At 45.1% G+C, this 15,703-nt stretch overlaps 1 protein-coding gene across 1 annotated transcript; it reads right to left on the minus strand.

Moving 5' to 3' along the window:
• Positions 1-10,813: 10,813 nt before the first annotated feature.
• Positions 10,814-11,633, minus strand: BYT42DRAFT_544144 (uncharacterized protein; the record flags this gene model as incomplete). The annotated part of the gene is made up of 2 exons (XM_051565740.1): positions 10,814-10,833; positions 10,862-11,633. The coding sequence occupies 2 exons, from the start codon at positions 11,631-11,633 to the stop codon at positions 10,814-10,816; spliced, it is 792 nt and encodes a 263-aa protein (XP_051424901.1).
• Between the last annotated feature and the right edge of the window lie 4,070 nt (positions 11,634-15,703).

Genomic DNA, 15,703 nt, shown 5'->3' on the forward strand with positions numbered 1-15,703 from the left:
AGTCTCCGTTAACAGCCCCGTTAAGTCGTTTGTTGTCGAGGCCAATCAGTCGGTAAGTACCGTTGTCGTAGACACGTGTAACTATGAACGGCCCAACCCATCGGTCTCCTAACTTGTGGCTCTTGTATCGGTCGATCATTAAAACCTTATCACCTTTCTCAAATCTTCTCGTTCGATAAACTTGATGGTCATATTTCTCCTTGGCTTTCATCTTCTTTTATCGGCAACTCGCTTCGCCTCGGCTCTCAAATCCTTGATGACTCCGTCTATTTCTTGCAGTCAGTCTTGGATATGTGCTTCGTGGTCGCCTACCACAAAATCTTCTCGAGGTGCACTCCACACTGCAGGCGTCTTCATGTTGTATCCATACAGCAGCATGGCTGGTGTCACTTGAGTCGTCTCGTTGGGCATGGTTCGGATGGCCAAAATTGCCTCCGACAATTTTCCATCCCAATTCTTCAAGTCTCCGGAATCTCGTATTAACTTCGCCAGAATATTCACCACTGTTTGATTCATGCATTCTACCATTCCGTTCGTCTGTGGTCTGAAGGCGGTCGTGGTTAGATGGCGACATCCCATCCGTTTGAGGAAATGGTTCACCATGTGCGACGTAAAGTTCGAACCACGATCGGTCAGCAGGTAAGAGGGCACTCCATGATCCTTAACTAAACATTCGAAAAGGAAGTCGGCTGTCGTCTCTTCATTGATGTTCGGTACTGCCGCTACGATCGGCCACCTCGTTAAATAATCTACTGCCACCAAGAGGTACTTGTTGCCACGGTGAGATTCTTCGATTGGGCCTACTGCGTCGAGTCCAACCATATAAAATGGGTGCACAGGCATTGGAATGGGCTTGGCAGGTTCCGTTCGAACAAATCGTCTCCGAGCACGTTTCTGACAAGTATCGCATCGTTTGACGAGTTCCTTGACAATATTATACAGCTGGTATCCGTCGTAGTGTAAACGTAACTTTCTCCAGGTGTTGGTAACGCCGTAATGGCCTTCCTCATGGATTCTTCTAATGACTTCTTCCGCATTTCCTTGATGCAGGACTTCTTGTTGAGGGATTTTCTTTCGGTTCTTCGTGTACAATCTTCCGTTCATGGTAACGTAACGTCGGGCCATATCACGAATCTTGCGTTTCTCCTTCGGGTCTTCGCAATCTTGCGGGTACTTGCCGTCGTTGAGGTAATACAGGATCGCAACGTAATTTGCTAAATCCATTTTCTTGAGTAGTCGTTTTCTTATAGTACAGTGACTCAAAAAAGTGGGGCAATGTTTGTGAAAAATGTCTATTTAAATGAATTTCTCAAAAATGGATGATTCAAATTAAATGATATTTCATACAGATAAACTACAGATAGTACTCTAAAAAATAAAAAAAAAACGAAGCAGATTGATTGGCTAGATCTAGAGAAATCGCCGATTAAAATATATTATGCATTGCCCCACTTTTTTGACTTACCTAATTTTTATTATCTACCACTTTGTTTGTCCACCTTTAGCCTGAATCACGGCCGCCAAACGTGCTGGCATACTTTCAATATGCTTCACACACATTTCCTTCGTTACTTTTTGGTACCAGACATCTCCTATGCGCTTCCAAAGTTCAGTGATGCTGGTGGGTGCTGTATCATATCCACAAAGCTGACACTTGAGATAATACCATAGGTTCTCAATGGGGTTGAGATCTGGAGAGTATGGAGGCCAATCCAAAACGTTAACCTGATTGTCTTCCAACCACTGGCATGTCAATTTTGAGGTATGCTTAGGATCATTATCATGTTGGAAGATAACATCCTTCAAATCCATATTATAATCATGCAAGGTTCTGAAGAGATCATCTTGCAGAATCTTACAATATAGATCAGAATTCATACCACCATCGATCTTGGTAATGTAGCCAGGGCCCTCAGCAGTGATACAGCTCCATAGCATAATGCTACCACCACCATGCTTGACTGTAGGATTAACGTTATGATCGCGAAGAGGCTCTCCACCTTTCACCCAAGTCCAATGCTTCCCATCAGAACCTAAACGATTGATTTTAGTTTCGTCACTAAACACCATACGTTTCCAATCATCTACAGTCCAATGTTGATACTTCTTTGCAAACTGTAGACGAAGCTTCTTGCGTCTTGGTGTCAATGGAAGTGCGTTTGGTTTAATTCGCGATTCAAAACCACATGCTGAAAGGTGATTTCGGATGGTTTGGGCGGAAATAAAAGTATTTTCTGCTGCAAGCTGTCTTGCAGCGTCAGCAGCAGTAGTGTAAACACCAGTGGCGAACTTGCGCAAGATGAGCCGCCCAAGATTAGTGCTGATTGTTGATGGGCGGCCATTGGCAGCATTAGACTGAATGTCTAATTGCTAAGCAATTCGTCCAATCGTTCGACGTGAAACGCCAAGAGCAGCTTCAATAGTCCGTTGGGACTCTCCACGTCGCAAACGTACTTCAGTATTCTGAGTGGTGGTGGTGGGAATTGACTTCATGTTAGGATGGTTGCTAATTGCGAAAATCGTTGGTAATTGGTGAAGAGGATGGGGATGAATCACTTGATTTCGAAAGGGAAAAAAAGAGAAGGCCTTGTCTTGATAGCGTCCATGATTTTGAAGAATTTCGGACAGCAGTCACTTAGGAAATTCGCGCCTGCCAATTTTTTTCTCATACAACTCAAAAAAGTGGGGCAATGACATATAAAATCGAATCGCCCATAACTTTACAACCAGACATGGGAACAATATGAGTAAAAATTCATTCGAAAGGTAATTAAAAGGGCTTTTATTTAAAAAAAAGAAAACTGTACTTTATTATGTAGGAAATTACGAAATTAAATAAAACGCACATTTTTTGCAAACATTGCCCCACTTTTTTGAGTCACTGTATGTCTTCTTATCGTTAGAGTAGTTATCGGTTGTTTGTTCAGGTGGGTCTTGTAATTCTTGTCTTGCATAATTTCTAAATAAATGAGTAAGTAACACAAATTTTTCCCTCCAACCACCCTTTATATATGTATTTATATATATATATATATATATATTTTTATTTTTTTTTGTCCTTTTTTTTTTTTTTTTTTTTTTTTTTTTTTATTTTTCGACGTCCCCCACGCAGACTTCCATGGAGCATCCATCGTCATCCTCTAGTAATCTTGAGAAAGCATCTGCGGGGTTCGCTACACCAGGGCGATATCTGACTTCGTAGTCGTAACTCATAAGAGCTGCTGACCACCGCGCGAGTTTTGCATTGGGTTTCGGGTTATTGAAAATATAAGTGAGCGCGGCGTGGTCGGTGTAAAGAATGAACCTGCGGCCCGCTAGGTAATGTCTGAAATGTTCTACGCCCCAAACGATAGCCAGAGCTTCCAGATGCGTTACCGCATAGTTGAGTTCGGGACCACGTAAGGTTCTCGATGCGTATGAGATCACCGTTTCTTCTTTTCCATTCGTGCCGTCCGGTGACTGGGATAGTATCGCGCCTAATCCCTTTCTGCTTGCGTCGGTGGTAAGTATTTGAACATATCCCGATTTCGGAAAAGAAAGAATCGGGGGGTTCGACAAGATACGCTTCACCTCGGCAAATGCGTCTTCTTGTTCTTTATCCCATACGAACTGGGTGTCGCTCTTCATCAGTTTTGATACAGGAGCGAGGATCTTGGCATATCCGGAAATGAATCTTCGATAATAACCTGACATGCCCAAGAGCGATCGAACTTCGTCTTTATTGCGAGGGTGTGGCATGCCCATGAGCTTCTCAACGTTTCTTGCCTGTGGCTTCAAGCCCTTTGCACCGATGTTGTGACCCAAATATTCGACTTGGCCTTGACCAAAGGTACACTTGGATCTCTTCAATCGTAAGTCGTATTCTGCACAACGTTCGAAAACGTACTTTAAATGTTCAATATGCTTCGTGGAATCCTCCGAAAACACAATGATATCGTCTATAAAGACATAAACGAAATCACCTATGGCTTTCCCCAGGATTGTTGTCATCACTCGTTGGAAAGTTGACGGGGCATTGGTCAAACCAAATGGCATCACCTTGAATTGGAAGGTACCGAACTTCGTCGTAAAACCAGTCTTCTTAATGGAGTCGGGTGCCATCGGTATTTGCCAAAATCCAGATGCTGCATCCAAGGTCATAAAGATTTTGGCATCACCCATCGAATCGATAATATCTTCTATGTGGGGTAAAGGATACGTATCCTTGATCGTAATAAGATTTAGCTTTCGATAGTCTTGACATAACCGGAGATCACCAGTCTTCTTATTCACAAAGATCACAGGAGCAGACCACTCGCCGTCGGAAGGTTCGATCAGACCTTGGTCGAGCATTTCGTCTAACGTTTTTCTCAAGATTGCGGTTTGTTCCCATGTCATTCTGTAGGGTTTGCTTGTGATGGGTGTCTCGGATGTGGTTCTTATAATGTGATGGAATCCCTTGACTCGACCCAAACCGGCGGTTTCGACAAACACAAGGGGCTCATATCTTTTTAATAGTTTCTCGAGTTCATCTCGGAAAGTGGAAAATTCGTCGGGGTCAGTAATGACGGGTTCCTTTTTCTTACTTACAAGACCTTTCTCTTCAGTGACTTCTTCAATATTCTTGGTCTCTTCTCCCCAATATAATTTGTTGACGACACCTTCGCTCGGACTCGCGTTGATAATAGCGTTGAACACCTTGAGGCCTTCAGCATTCTCCTTTTTTTTACATTGTCGTCCTTGCACCATGACGTTGTATGGTCCGTCTCTCTTCACCAGAATTTGGATTTGTGATGATGCTGGATATGTGACCACTTCATATTTTCGTAACCACGGCATGCCTAGGAGTAGAAGTTCGTCGTCTCTTTCTTGAACCAGAAAATTTTCTTTGCGCTTTAGACCAGCTACTCTGACTTCAACATCGATGCAGACTCCGCCAGGTAATGTTGAGGTTCCAGTCATGCTTTCGATGGTGTATGTCTTCGCTGTGTTCACCGGTAGCTTCAGTTTCTTCGCTAGATGTGAACTTATGATAGATACTGATGCGCCTGTATCCACTACCGCTTCCAGGTTGTGCTTCTTGAGTTGAATCGGAATCATGAATGGGGTAAGGTTATCCCAATTGGTTTGACTTTTCGTCTCTTCTATGTCTTCGTAGTCATCGTCTTCAAATGCGCTTATGGTAGATTCTACTTCAGAATCCACCTCGGAGTATTCGTCGCTACTTGTCGGTTCTTCTTCTTCTAGGAAATCACTGTCGTTGGAATCGGTATCGGCTGTTTCCACCACCGCGTGGTTGACTATCATGGGTTGGCCATCGCCGTATCGGATATCGGCGGTTTCGACTTTCGTTTTGGATCATGCATGTATCTGATGCCGTCGATCACGTCCTTCGCTATTTTCTTGTTGTTGGCCAAAAGTTGAGCAATGGAAATGTCACCATCATTAACTTTGTTGTTCAGTATTTTCCATATGTCCACTACATCAACTTCAACTGGTAATCTTCTTAACGGTCCACGTTTCTTTAGGGTCTTCTTCATGCAAGTTTCTCTCGGTATGAGTTGACCTCCTTCATTTGTTGTCGCCTTTCTTTTTCTACTGGTTGGACCATTGTTCCAGACCTTAACACCGCTGACACAGTGCACCTTGTGTTCTGTATTCGCGATGTCTTCTGCATACTTTGTAATCGCTGGATCGCTATTACTCGTTGGGTTTGGTTGGGATTCGGTCTTCTGGACAGTAGATTTCCCAGTATCTACTGTCCCCTGACTTTTCCCGAGGACTTGCGGTTATCATTTTGTTTCGGGCAATTCCTTGCTATGTGACCATGTCCTTGGCAGTTGTAGCAGATAAAGTCGTCTCTTCTACCGTTGTTGAACGGTTCGTCTTGTCTACGAGATGGATACTCTTGTTGACGTTGGGGTAGTCGGCTCGGTCTCTTGACGATTGTGATTGTCTCGGCTGCTGTCCGACGCTGGAATAGTGGATTTGCAGATTCCTGAAATGGTTGGCTAACAATCCCATGGAATCGGCTATGCTGGCTGTATCGGGTAAAGGTGGAACCAAGTTGTTATGCGGGTTCGTGACCAGGTAAAGTTGTTCTTGTTGCATGTGTTCTTCATGGCTATTGTTGCGACGTTCTCTTCGTCTGTATTTAGTCTGCAAGAGTTCTTCGTCTTTCGCAGTATTGATAGCTTCCTCGTAATCGGCCGGTCTTGATTTCTCGACTGAGTATGCCAATTCTCTGTCCAATGACTTCAACAAATGACGCTTCTTGACGGTGTCGTCCTTGATATTTAATCTGAAAAATAATTCTTTGATGGTTAATTGTAACGTTGTGACAGACATTGTACCTTGTTGTAGACTGTCCAATTCTCTTCTCCAGCTGTCTTCTAAGTTTCCGGGGATAAATGTCTTCTTAAAAAGTCGAGTAAATTCCGTCCATGTCTTGAGTGCGCTCTTGTTGGTGTCCCACCAGATTGCCGCTTTGAGTTTTAGAAATGTTGGTACGACTTTTATCTTCTCTTCGTCCGTCAATTCGACTACTTCAGCCCAGGCTTGGAAGTTCCGAAGCCACATCAACGGGTTTTCGGCAGCTGGTTCTCCATAGAATAGTTCGGGTTTCTCAATGAAGTCATAAAGTCTTTTCGTAGCAGTCATTTTTTGCTGTGTTTTTTTGTTATTTTCTTCGTGTTTTTGCTGATTTTTCGATTTTTCCAAAATCTCGTCGGTGTTCGAATTTGGCCAAAAATTTTCTTGTGATTTGGAATAAAGGATGTTTTCTTCAGTAACTGTGGCTAGAATCTCGTTAAGCCTTTTCTGGGTAGCACGGTACGCCTTGTAGTACAAAGTTTCTTAGTAGGGGTTGCTTGCGCCCAGCTTCTCCACCAAAATGATACGTAGAATGCTGTAACTTGCTGTGGGAATGTCTGAATTCCCAAAAAATATTATCTTCTTTAATTCAAATCTCTCGAACTTCCTCTGAGTTCGTTTCTTCTTTAAATCTCTTAAAACAATTCTTGACCAAAAAAGAGGGCTCTCCTTCTAAATTCACTTCTTCGTCTAATTTATCTTCGGAAAGACAGTCCGAAGGCAGTCACGCGATCCAGAGTGGTCATGGCTTCAACAACGTTCTCTCGCCATTTCAAAAAAGGGTGGGGATGTAGCTCAGGTTAAAGATTATTGTTTATTTGAAGGGGACGACGATGTCGGTATTTACCGTTATGGCGTACCCCGGAAGCAAGAGAAAGAGAAAACTAAAAAATCCCGGGAAACCATATGGGACAAAAAAGGAAGAAGGAGAAGGTGAGAGCCTTGTGCTAATAAATGGGTCACTGTCCGGAGGTTCCACTCAGCAGCTGCACTAGAAGGTTGTGGCAGTGTGAGGGAGCGAACCAGAAGCAGATCATCATCGTTCACGTTCGGAGGAAGTATGAGTTCGCCAATAGGCGACAGGATCGTCAGGTTCAGGGTAATCCCCATCGGGATTACTCAGGGTTTCGATATACCAAAGGAGCGAAAAAAGATCGGACCAAAAGGAAGGGCAGGGGGCATTCACCGAGGTGGGAAGCGAAGAGATAGCAGCATCGATGGGGTGGGAGGTTGGCGTGTATTGAGGAAGAGAATCCCACAGGTGATGGGGGATGGCGGAACAGAAGACAAGGTGGCGGCGAGAGGTATGGTCCTGCATACAATTGCAAGGACGGGGTTTACCGGGAAGCCACCCCATACGCCAGCGTATGAGGCGACTGCGGTTCATTCGGGACATGGGCAGATACAAGATCGGGTCGATACTCAGAGAGGGACGGCAAGCGCGAATCAACACCTGTTCGGTGGAGGCAAGGAAAGAGTCAAAGAGTTTTTGATGGTCGAGGCGGAAAAAGGAACGGAGCGGCGGAGTCGGTGATGGTAGGGAGCGGTATAAGCGGTTCTTTTGGAGAGAGGAAGATAAACGAGTGGTAGGGAAGTCGGCAGATATTAAGGATAGGAGACAATCGGAGGGAAGGCGGGAAGCACGAAGGCAGAAACGAGTGGTGAGGATGTCGATATGAAAAGCCATGGAGGGGAGGTTGCAGAGGTGTTTAAGGACAGTGGTGGAGGATGTGGTATGGCCGCCAACGATCATACGAAGGCATCGATCCTGGAGTTTTTCGACGGCTTTGAAATCTTTTTTAAGGAACGTAGAGATGGCGAGCCCATATTCAAACTTGGGGCGGATGAACTGGGCGTAGAGGCGGGAACTGAGGAGGAGGGAGAAACCAGAGCGGCTAGCACCAATGCTGTGGAGAACAGACATGGCGAGCATGGTAGGGGCAGTGCGGTATTTAATGAGGGACGAGGCACAGAGGCCAGAGCGACGGAAGGGAACACCAAGGTAAATAAATTCTTCTACTATGGGAAGTGGTTCACCATAGAGAGAGAGGGGAGTGACGGTACAGGCGGTAGGGTGGTTGATGATGGCGCATTTGGCAGGATTCCATCGGTAGCCAAGTTCAAAGGAGTGTTGGGAGGCGAGAGTAAGCATGGACTTGACTTCTTGGTAGGAACCTAGGATGGCAACATCGTCGGCGAAAAGGAGAGAATTGACAGGAGTGGGAGAGGGTGTATCGGAAACCGTTAATCGGGTGGTAGTGGAAGTGGCGGCGTTACGAAGAAGGGAAGGAAGGGAATTTATATAAACGGAATAAAGATGGGGACTTAAAACAGAGCCTTGGAGGACACCTGTGGCGGGGGAAAACGAAGTGGAGGAATGGTTAGAAAGAAGGACGGAAACAGAAACATCGTCAAAGAGGTGCATAAGGAGAGACAAAAGAGGTGGAGGCATATCAGCGTTGGAGAGGGCCTGCCATACAATACGTCTATCGACAGTATCATAGGCAGCCTTTATATCCAGGAACGCGATGACGGGAAAATGATGGTGGCGGCGGAAGTAGGAGTGCATAAGTTCATGGAGACATAAAGCTTGGTCGAGGGCACTGCGACGAGGACGGAAACCACCTTGGGCAATATCCAGTGCAGGCGAAAAGGCATGGAGAGAAGAGGCGAGGCATAATTCCATAAGTTTACGGAGAACGGAGGTGAGGGAAATCGGGCGATAATTGGAGGGAAGGGTGGGATCGCCTTTTTTGAAAATCGGAAACACTTGGGCATGGCGCCACAAGGTAGGAACATAGGACCACTGCCAGCAGAGGCGAAAGAGACAAAGGAGCATATAGGATAAGGCGGAGGTGATGGGGCGGAGCATTTCGGCTTTGAGGTGGTCAACACCAGGAGCTTTGTGGTTGGGAAGTTGGCGGATGTGATACTGGATCGATGCTTGTGAAAAAGGACAGTCGGACAGTTCGTTTGGAGTGGGGAAGGCGGGAGAATTTGTGGGCGAGTCGAGGGAAGGGTATGGCCATTATGCACAGACTGTAAATGGGAATACATTGCTTCCACTGCGGCTGCGGGACCATCAGGATGGGTAAAGGATTGGAGGGGGCGACGACGTCGTTTCAACTGGGCAACCTTGGAGGTTGCTTTGTTGTAATTGGTTTCTAATGAGTGACAAAAAGCACGCCAGGATGCCTGTTTGGCGGCTTGGACTTCGGAACGGAAAGTCTGGCAGGCGGTTTGGTGTTTGGTCCACCAGTAAACTTTGTCTATACCAGCGGCATGATGCCATCGTTGGTAGCAGCGGTTTCGATTGTCAGCGGCATTTTGGAGACTTTCGTTCCAAAAGCGCTTCCAATGGGATGGACGGGGGCGGCGGGGACCAATGGACTGGTCGAGGGAGGTGTAAATGGCATCATTGAGCTCACCAGTGAGGTGGTCGATGTCGGGGCGAGTGGCTGGGGGGTTGGTGGCGAGGTCGGAAAGAGTGTGGCGAAGGGTGTTGGTGGCGAAAATAAAGGAGCGGTTATATAAGGAGTGGACGTCAGGTTCATGAAGGCGAGAGAGATTCCATGTGCGGCGTTGTGGTGGAGGAGTTTCGGCAGGAAGGTGATCGTAGGTAAAGGAGAGTGACATAAGTTTATGGTCAGAGCCAAGAGAGAGGTCGGAACGAATGGTGATGTTGGGTGACTGGAAAGAGGAAGGAGTGTTGGTGATAAACAAGTCAATGATACTACTGATTTCTTGTTCTCGTCGGAAGGAAAGGAAGGTGGGTTGGCCAAAGGCGAGAGAAACGTTTAGCACTTCGAGCTGATTATCGGACAGCCATTGCTTGAGTAGGGAGCCGCGTGGGTTGGAATCATGATCGCCAATATAATCACCCATCCGGGCATTTAGGTCGCCACAGATAATGGTATCGTCAAGGAGAGGGATGGATGATAGGACTTGCATAATTGTTTCGGGAGGGAGGGAGGGGGGAAGGTATAAACATATAACATGAAGCGGACCAAGCTTGAGAGAGAGGGCATAGTTGGAAAATGAGGGTAATTGAAAAACTGGATAAGGACAGGAGGGGGAAATAAGAGCGGAAATGCCCATGGAACCACGGTAGTTGCCAGCAACAAGTGTACCATATAAATGGATTTGATTCCATGAGGTGGGTAATCGGGCAGGGGGGAGAAGCCAAGTTTCGGTAATGAAGAGTAAGGAGAAGGAGTGACAGTGCGGCAAAACATCATGAATAGTGGAAGCTTGGAGACCATTAGCATTCCACAAACCAATTGATAATTCTGGCATTATTGATACGAGGTGGTGGCGGTAGCAGTGGTGGGAGTGGCAGTGGAGTGAATGGAAGCATCCTCATCATGTGCTTCATGATCAGAAACGTCCATAGCAGAGGCATCATCGTCAGCATCGGCAGTCTCGGATTGCGAAGGTGAAAAGGCATCGCGATCCTTATACTTCATGGCGTGGAGGCAATGACTGGTCATAGTCATGGCATCGTCCTCACTAATCCAACCAGCGTTGAAAAAGGTGCGGGCGACCGGGATGGCAACAGCGGGACGAAGGAAACGAAGCGTACGCATGCAGCGGTTACGGTGCAAGTCGAGAGCCATGCTGGTTTTGTGGGCAGCAAGAAGGTCTGAGTATTTAGGATCACCCAAGTGGGTAGGATCCTGAGGGTCAAAGGAATCGAGAGGCACCACTTTCGATTTGGCCAAAATTTCTTTGGCCACCGGGATATATTGGACATGCATAAGCAAGCCAATGGCGGAACGGGCAGGGAAAGAAATATCGAGGATACGGGCAGAGTCCAAGCCTAAACGGCGCAGACTGCGGCGGATTTCAGGCCAATCCATGCGGCAGGAGCGTGTTAAATAAAGGTATTCGAAACCTTTGGGGCCTTCGGCAGGCTGGAAGGAACGGGCAATGGCCGTTTGACGGCGGGTGGGAATAGCCAGTGGGGCTGGATGATGTTTGCGGACAACTTGGGCCCAGGAAGAAGCTAGAGCTCCCACGGGAGCAGGGTCAGTGGCGCAGGAGACGGTGGCGGTGGGCATATTGCCAGCAACGGAAGTGGATTTGGTGGGGGCGGCGGAATGTTTTTCTGACTCCGTCAGACGTGCTTCAAGAGCAGCGATTTTGGCTCGTAGTTGGGAGTTTTCCTCCACAACGGCTTCGAATCGGTCTACACGTTCCAGTGCAGACGAGAGGTCGGTTTGCATAGCTGCAACAGTATGCTGGAGAGCAGCGACGACTTGCATGAGGTCCACATGGGGCATGCTGGGGGGAACATTAGCAACATGTTGTAATGTCGCCTGGTGGCGGGATTCAGCTGGAACTGAATCGGAATGTTGCATGGCAAGGAAGCGGTCTACAGACGTCGGAGTAGTATCAATGGGTACGTACGGACTTACTGATGATGGATGCAACAGTTTTGTTGATGGATGGATGATTTTTAGTATGGATGTGTACTTCTTTTGACGGGAAAACCTTTTGCCGATTTCTGAAAGGCAAAAAGTGATTGAAAACCGAAAGATGTCGCGTGTTGTGTTAGGGTTGTCGTAGTTTTTCCAATTTTTTCCTCCCTTTTTATTCCTTGATATTCATGAGATATTTATACTGAATTTTCTAGTCTAAAGATAACTAATACAATTTGGGATAATAATAATGAGAAAGATGAATTAGTGCCATCTTTCATCAGAGATCGGAAAATCCCTTTGCGAAAGGCCGAGAATGTCGTTTTTTTGAACAAGTTATATCTTATTTTCGGGAAGTCATGTCGTATAGGCGGAGGCTTGTCGATAAAATAACAATCGTGACAGGGTTCCCTCCCAAGACGACGCCTATAAGACTTGACAATCAATAGGATTCAGATTCGTTCTAACCAAGCTTGAAAATTGTCGTGGGCTCGTTTACGTTGTACGTCCGGGACCATGTATTTATGCTGATGGAATGGGATAAGGTTGTCCCCGTGTACCGCAGCTTGAAGTCGTTGATAATTGGGACCCGTGAGATGATACGTTCCGTTGTTGTTTGCGTGGGTAACAACCATTGGGCCTAGCCAGCGGTCGGCAAACTTTCCTTGTGGGACTTGATCCTTCATTAGCACTTGTTCTCCAGGGGAATATCGTTTCTTGAAATGAACTTGGGTATCGTAGCGTCTTTTATTATCCAACTTGCGTATTCTGGATCGTTCACGAGCTTCAGCGTGTAGATTCCTTGTCAGATATTCGATCACCTTGACTCGATTGTAAATTTCTCCGATCTGTTCGCCTTCAACAAAGTCGGTTCGTGGGGATGGCCAAGTACCAGGTGTTCGCATGTCGTAACCGTAGAGTAGTTTCGCGGGACTATGTCCGGTAGTATCATTGGGTGTCGTTCGTATAGCTAGCAGGGCAGGGTTGATAAATTCATTCCATCTGTGGCGGGCATCTTCATCTCGGGCAAGCTTGGCAATTGTGTTCTCAAGGGTTTGGTTGAGTCGTTCGCAAAGTCCGTTGGTTTGTGGGCGATAAGCGGTAGTTGTGAGGTGACGGCAATTTAGCATCTTCAAAAACTCTCGGACAAAACCAGACGTGAAATTACTTCCCCGATCGGTCAGTACGAAGCATGGAACCCCAAACTGGATAACGACGTAATTGTAGAGGAAGTCGGCAGTACAGTGACTCAAAAAAACGGCGCACAATATGCAATTTTTTGCCGTTTATACATTTTCTCAAGATCTGTTGATGGGAAAAATCTGAAATTTAGCCTGAATAAACTTTGGATAGTTTTTTAAATACATGTCAAATTTCATGCAAATCCAACCATTGGTTCCTGAGTTACATGCGCTTGAAGTCAGCCGGTCGGTGCGCCGTTTTTTTGACTTTGCCAAAAAATCGCCGAAACAATTAGCGACCACAAAACGTATTAAATAGTAGCTCAACATTTGATGATGGGCACGATGTCAAACTTTAATAGAATATACTAGAGACAGTTCTGAATAACTACGAAAAAAAATGGTGTCATTTCATTGGAAAATGACTGAGATATAGGCAAAACAAAACGATCGGTCAATTTCCGGACGATAAAAAGATACCGTTTTGCTGTACCTCTTGTATTGTTTTCTCGACAACTGCTGATTCAATTTACTCCAAATTTTTTTTGCATGCTTGTAGTTGTGATGGTAACATTCATGTAAAGTTTCAGATTTTTAGGTGCAGTAGATCATTAGAACGCAATCATAGGAGAAAAATTACATATGAATTTTTCACCTTTGTAAGGTGAGTACTGATTATTTTTTCCCACCAGTGTCACTTTATTCATGCACTCCAACTTTAGTACAAAAAAAAAGGCGTTGTTAGGCGACCTTTTATCCTTTCTACTGCATCCTGATTTTGCAATTACCCTCATCTGCGCTCTAATTAGCACTCATCACGATTTTGAATTGAATTACCAACATGACAGCAATCTCTTCTACCACCCGCCAGAATATTCAGGCTCGTTTGAACTCTGGGGAGTCTATTCGGTCTATTTCAAGACAACTGAGGAACTCTCGACGCTCAATTGGTTGTATTGCTAAGCAATTTCGCATCAGCACTGATGCTCCACATGGGCGGCCATCGGTAATTACCACTAATCTCGGCCGCATCATACTGCGCAAGTTCAGTTCTGGTGAATACAGTACCGCTGCTCATGCTTCTAGGGAGCTACAGGCGGATGGTTATCATATATCTGCTGAAACCATCCGTAACCATCTTAAAAACTCTGGTTATCAGTCCCGCAAAAAACCTGACGCACTTCCTCTGACAGTTAATTGTAAGAAAACTCGTCTTGCCTTCGCCAAAAAGTATCAGCACTGGACAGTAGATGATTGGAAACGAGTGATCTTCAGTGACGAAACCAAGGTGAACCGATTGGGATCTGATGGAAAGGAATGGACCTGGTATAAGGATGGAGAACCTTTGCGCGATCATAATATCAATCATGTATACAAGCATGGTGGTGGTAATATTATGCTTTGGAGCTGTATCACTGCTGAGGGCCCTAGCTACATTACAAAAATTGATGTGGCATGGATTCTACAATTTATTGTCGAATCCTAGAGGAAGATTTGGGCAAGACATTATCACATTATGGCTTGACTCTTCAGGACATTACAGTATATTCCAATATGATAATGATCCTAAACACTCCTCAAAATTAACCAGACAGTGGCTGCAGGAACATAATGTTGATGTGCTAGAATGGTCTCCTTATTCACCTGACCTCAATCCTATTGAAAACTTGTGGTATTATTTGAAAGCTCAGCTTTGTACATATGATACAGCCCCTACTAGCATTGATAAGCTATAGCGTCGAACCTCTCACATTCGGTATACAAAAGTAACCAAGGAAATGTGTATAAAACACATTGAATCTATGCCACGACGTCTGCAGGCGGTTATTCAAGCCAAAGGAGGTGAACAAAATGGTAATAAACCATGAAAGGTAAGTTTTTTAAGCTTCATTTTATTGCTCATGTTAAGAATCTTAATATCTGTAGATCTATGCATGCTTTCAAGCTGTTTTTTTATATGTATTATAACAAATATGTGAACAATGTGTATGGTGAATATGGAGATGATCTGATCATTTGTTATAGAGATACTGATTTATTTTTTATATAAAATTAAGGTCGCCACAATTTTTATTCTTTTCGGAAACCGACCGATCGTTTTGTTTCGCCTATATCTCTGTTTCAATGAAATGACACCATTTTTTTCGTAGTTATTCAGAACTGTCTCTAGTATATTCTATTAAAGTTTGACATCGTTCCCATCATCAAATGTTGAGCTACTATTTAATACGTTTTGTGGTCGCTAATTGTTTCGGCAATTTTTTGGCAAAGTCAAAAAAACGGCGCACCGACCGGCTGACTTCAAGCGCATGTAACTCAGGAACCAATGGTTGGATTTGCATGAAATTTGACATGTATTTAAAAAACTATCCAAAGTTTATTCAGGCTAAATTTCAGATTTTTCCCATCAACAGATCTTGAGAAAAATGTATAAACGGCAAAAAATTGCATATTGTGCGCCGTTTTTTTGAGTCACTGTAGTTTCTTCGGTAACTTGCTTCACAGGTGCAGCGATGGGCCACCTTGTCAGATAATCCACAGCCACGAGTATATACCGGTATCCTTCGTTGGTAATTTCCAGAGGGCCAACAGCGTCGCAGCCAATCATGTAAAAGGGATGCATGGGTGTAGGAATAGGGCGGGCCGGTTCACTTCGTCTATGTTTTCTTCTTTGCCGGACCTGGCACGTCACGCAACCTTGAACCACCTTTCGTACCAATTCGAACAGACCAGGGCCAGTATACTGGAGTC

The sequence above is a fragment of the Radiomyces spectabilis genome (assembly GCF_025331425.1).
Source record: "Radiomyces spectabilis strain NRRL 2753 chromosome Unknown BYT42scaffold_4, whole genome shotgun sequence".
Lineage (NCBI taxonomy): Eukaryota > Fungi > Mucoromycota > Mucoromycetes > Mucorales > Radiomycetaceae > Radiomyces > Radiomyces spectabilis.